The 4275-nt window shown below is 35.9% G+C and overlaps 1 protein-coding gene across 2 annotated transcripts; it reads right to left on the bottom strand.

Moving 5' to 3' along the window:
• Window positions 1–679: 679 nt before the first annotated feature.
• On the bottom strand, window positions 680–4005 carry LOC107823144 (serine/threonine-protein kinase Aurora-2-like). 2 transcript variants are annotated; one of them, XM_016649740.2, is made up of 9 exons: window positions 3820–4005; window positions 3153–3290; window positions 2704–2850; window positions 2505–2600; window positions 2116–2211; window positions 1929–2025; window positions 1526–1643; window positions 1088–1160; window positions 680–990 (listed from the first exon to the last, which is right to left on the bottom strand). In XM_016649740.2, the coding sequence occupies exons 1-9, from the start codon at window positions 3859–3861 to the stop codon at window positions 889–891; spliced, it is 909 nt and encodes a 302-aa protein (XP_016505226.1). In that variant the 5' UTR covers window positions 3862–4005; the 3' UTR covers window positions 680–888. The 2 variants fall into 2 exon arrangements, with proteins under 2 accessions (XP_016505226.1, NP_001313043.1); NM_001326114.1 differs by having other exon boundaries at window positions 889–990; window positions 3153–3272; window positions 3820–3861.
• Between the last annotated feature and the right edge of the window lie 270 nt (window positions 4006–4275).

Raw genomic sequence — 4275 nt, 5'->3', positions numbered from 1 at the left:
TATCTCCTCTCTGTATTTTACATCTGGAAAATGCTGCTGTTCTCAAAGTTTCTGTACACAAATATCAACTACTATTTCAAGAATTTCAAAGTAGCAGTTAGCCAGGATATTACTACTATGCTCCATTGAGTTGACCTAAAGTTTATGCACTTCTTGAAACGGTACTGGATGGGGACCCTTCCAATGTTTGAATGTTTAAATGATCCGGCAGGGAAAGTTCTAAAACCACATGACAAACTAAATTGTTTCAACGTATCTAAACTTCTCCCCATTTGCTGTGCTCGTAATCTGTCCCATATATTTTACACTTCTGGAATCTCAAGTGTCAAAAGACGTGTTTGAATCCTAGAAGATGCAACACAAATGAGATCTAAGCTAGATTTTGATTGCATTTTAATTTAAAAAAACTTTCATTGCAAACTAATTCTGAAATGAAAAGGGCGCTAAGCCTTAGTGATTAGGAACTGCACATTTACCCCCACCCAAATATTTGCAAAACCTACCAATTTACAAGACTGGCCGATAATGCAAATAATAAGGTATTTCTTTTGGAAGGAAATCAGCTTCCCTCCATATAGCTTTGTGAAGCAAAGTTAGTTAAAAGGAAGTAAAACTACCGCTGCATTCTAATTGGATTGGTGCTTCAGTTAATACGAGTAGGGAAGGGTTCAAACGGGAGTCAAGAGAATGTTGTCTAGCCACTAGCAATATCAGAGTGCAGGACAAGATCCGAGAGAGATTACGATTACATACAACATTGAGACAAGAATGCAAAAAATGACTGCATAGCTTTCATTTTCAGATTAACGCTGAGCAAAGGCTTTTTCAGTGAAAAACAAAAACAATTTAGTCCGCCACAAAGATTGTGAGTCATTGGTGATGTCTTCATCAGCCCTTATAAACACCTGAAGGATCTGCATTCTGCACAATCCAAGGATGCTCCAGGACCTTTTTTAGGGGCAGACGCTGAGAAGAATCCTTTACAAGCATCTATATCCCACAAACATAATAAATTATAAAGAACAAGTCAGGCCCGAGATTACATACTGCAGTATTTCAAAGCATCTCAAATGGATTAGAGAAAAACCTGACTAATAAGGTCCTTGGCAGCTGATGAGACAATTGGTTTGGCAGGAAATTTGAGATCCACTTGCACAATCCTGTGCACATCCATAGGAGAACCTTATCAATATACCTACCAGTGTTAAGCTGGTAATATTCATAAAAGTTGTTTTGCCATTTCATTCTCTCCATACCAAGATTTAGCTAATGACAGAAGGTTTGAAAATTGTACTGCTTGTGTTCAATGTATGTGTAATAATTTCTTTTACCATTTCATACTCATGCACAATTTGAAAATTGTACCATGAACATCAGTTGTAGCATTTTATGAGAGAATTCTTTTTCTTAAAGGAGGACTTGTGTATAAATTGTACTATTTCTTCTGAAGTCTTCTTCTTTTTTTGTGCTTTCCTATTTAAGTTTCTCATGAAACTTTTAGTTAATGTTTGGGGTAAAAGCGCACCTTCGATATGTGTCTGAGTGTTCCTTTGCTTCAAATGGAGGCATCCCATACAGAAACTCAAAGCAGAGGATACCCAGGCTCCAAATATCCACACTTGCGTCATGCTCCACACTTTCCACTGCAAGTTCAGCAACCAACGTATCATAAAACATGTAAAAGCAGTCAAAAGATTTGCTAAGCTATATTCTCATACAAGCCATGAAACAGAAATTAAAATAGAAGTTTTTTCTTGAAAAAAGAAAGAAAAAAAAAGATACTAACAAAACTTCCAACATATCTCGTATAACATGAACCATGCTTTTATAACTTCTTGCACATGACACATATAGTCTAGGGTGCCACACATAGTCCGCTTTCGATTAACAGTTTAACACACAATGTATATCTCATTTAACACACATACCCATCTCTGGTGGCAAATAGTCTAGAGTGCCACACATAGTCCGCCTCCGATTAAAGGTATGCACTGACCACCCAAAGTCTGCAATTTTGAGTTCACCCTAAAAGCAGAAATATTTAAAAAACTATTTCAAGCTCCGTCATTTTATAACTGCAATGCACACTGTAAATTGTTATTGCTAAAGATATACCTGTGCACCAACCAAAAGATTCTCCGGCTTGATATCTCTGTGTATTACGTGCTTCCCATGACAGTATATTAGGGCTCGGGCTAAGGATGCAACATACTGCTCCAAGACCCAAGATAAAGAAAAATAAGAAAATTTATGGTCAGTTGGTCAGTTCAAAAATAGTTAGGATGGTGAGGGCATGAATATTAAATGTTGGAGATAAATAAATCTGCTCACACTCAAGGCTATTTAGAATGAGACCAAAACCGAAAAATTTGAAGAAAAAAAAATTTAACATCTGCTCATTTACCAATTTCTCATGATTCTCAAATTAAAGATTTTGAAAAAAGGAAATCCTACAAGTCCAATAATAAATGTATAAGCAGTTCTGTAAATCAGCAAGAACTAACAGTTGCAGCACGCCGTTCACTAAAATATTTGCATTTCTGCAGCTCCTTGTAGAGTTCACCCTTGGCAGCATATTCCAGGATCAAATACACACGTTTCTGCAGTAGTAAGCACTATCATCAGTCTCCTGGAAGTTAATCTTAAGAACAAAAAATGAGAACAAGCAATGCAGAAGAGGTTACAGAAGGAACCTTAATTTACCTGGTCATAAAAGTAACCATAAAGCCTCAAAATATTTGGATGACGAAGGTGGCTTTGTATCTCAACTTCACGACGAAGCTGATGTTCGACCTGGGACTGCTTTAGCTGGCTCTTGAACAGCACTTTTAATGCGACAACGTGATTGCTCTGTTTTCACGAAACAACTAACCTTAAGTATTGGAAATGTGATTGCAGAATGTAATGTCTGTCTAATAGAGTTCGAAACATCATTTATCTCATGTCCATAAGATATCATCCCCAACCTCTCACCCATTAACTATCACTATTAAATGATAGCATTAGATGCTACAGAAATTTACTGATATAGAACCCCCAAATAAACAGGCACTGTTATAGCAGGCAAAACTAATATATTGAAGGAGCCAACTAGCAAAGCATATCTGAAGCAATTGATAGTAAAAACATTGTATCTTTCTTAAAGCACTGACCCTTTTTTCCCTAGCTAGATATACATGACCAAACTTTCCTCTTCCAAGAGGCTTCCCAATGTCAAAATCATTAAGCATCCACCTCTTTTTATCTGCCTCTGATGATGCCTCTGGTGACGCCTGCAGAAGTTGAAAATTCTGTAGTCCATAAAAAGAGCAGTTTACTAAGAATAAAAAAAATGCGGTTATAACCATTAATTTCTGTTGAATTAAATCCGCACAAAAACTCAGAAACATTATAAATCCAGGACCAGGTCATAAGTCCAAAATCTTAACTTCTTTTTATGGTTTGAAGCTGTGTGAAGATTCACCCCCAAAATTCTTATATATAAAGAAAACTTTCAAATCCTGGAAGCAGTTTAATAATACACCAAGGCATAAAATATTTCTCATATCATCTAAAAGGAAACCCTAAATTATATATCAGAGCTGAAGCTGGGAATTTCTATAAATCTTCCCCAATTATTAAGACGAAAAAATGTAAGCACAAATCAAGCTATTGTCCAATGTAAAACCCTAGATAACTCAAATACATTTCAAATTCAAGTCCTAAATTCGAAATGAAAGAGGACAATAATCACATCAAATAAATTACATAAAAAAATCAAAGGAAAAAAATATTATGAATTAATTTGCTTTTTGTATTTTGTTCTGAGTTGTTAATTACCTTGTGTTGTTGCTGTGGTTGATTCTCCGTTGCGATCCCCATTTCTGTATACCCTAGAGAAAAAGAGAGAGAGAAAAATTGAAGAAGAAGAAGAAGAAGAAGAAGAAGAAGAAGAAGAAGAAGAAGAAGAAGAAGAAGAAGAGAGTGGACGGCTAAACGGGAAATGAATGAATGGTGACTTCTTTGAATTTTTAGATTTGAATATAGAGAGGGGCCGAGGGGGCAGATTTTTCTCTTTGTTCTTTTACAACGGTCATATTTTTGGTAACATGCCACGTGGCCCAATAACGCTTCTACTCCCTTTTCAAATTTTCGGTTTTTGTTCAATAAATTCTTCTCCTCAAGGAGGAGCGTCCTTGAACATGTCCTGAGAGGACCCATATAGGGGCAGATCTATAAAATTTAAATAGTAGTTTTTATTCTTAAAAAATTTCCTAAATGTTTGATTATAAACTT

This window comes from Nicotiana tabacum, chromosome 1, assembly GCF_000715075.1.
Source record: "Nicotiana tabacum cultivar K326 chromosome 1, ASM71507v2, whole genome shotgun sequence".
NCBI classification, from domain to species: Eukaryota; Viridiplantae; Streptophyta; class Magnoliopsida; order Solanales; family Solanaceae; genus Nicotiana; species Nicotiana tabacum.
The sequence above is the reverse complement of the archived record's forward strand: the minus strand, read 5'-3'. Positions and strand labels throughout refer to the sequence as shown.

Excerpts from the sequence above, each read along its gene's own strand:
- LOC107823144 (XM_016649740.2), bottom strand. The coding sequence starts at position 3,861 with ATGGGGATCGCAACGGAGAATCAACCACAGCAACAACACAAG. Across the intron at positions 3,291-3,819 it reads AACCACAGCAACAACACAAG|AATTTTCAACTTCTGCAGGC; the intron begins GTAATTAACAAC and ends TATGGACTACAG. Across the intron at positions 1,161-1,525 it reads CACTCAGACACATATCGAAG|GATTGTGCAAGTGGATCTCA; the intron begins GTGCGCTTTTAC and ends GGATGTGCACAG.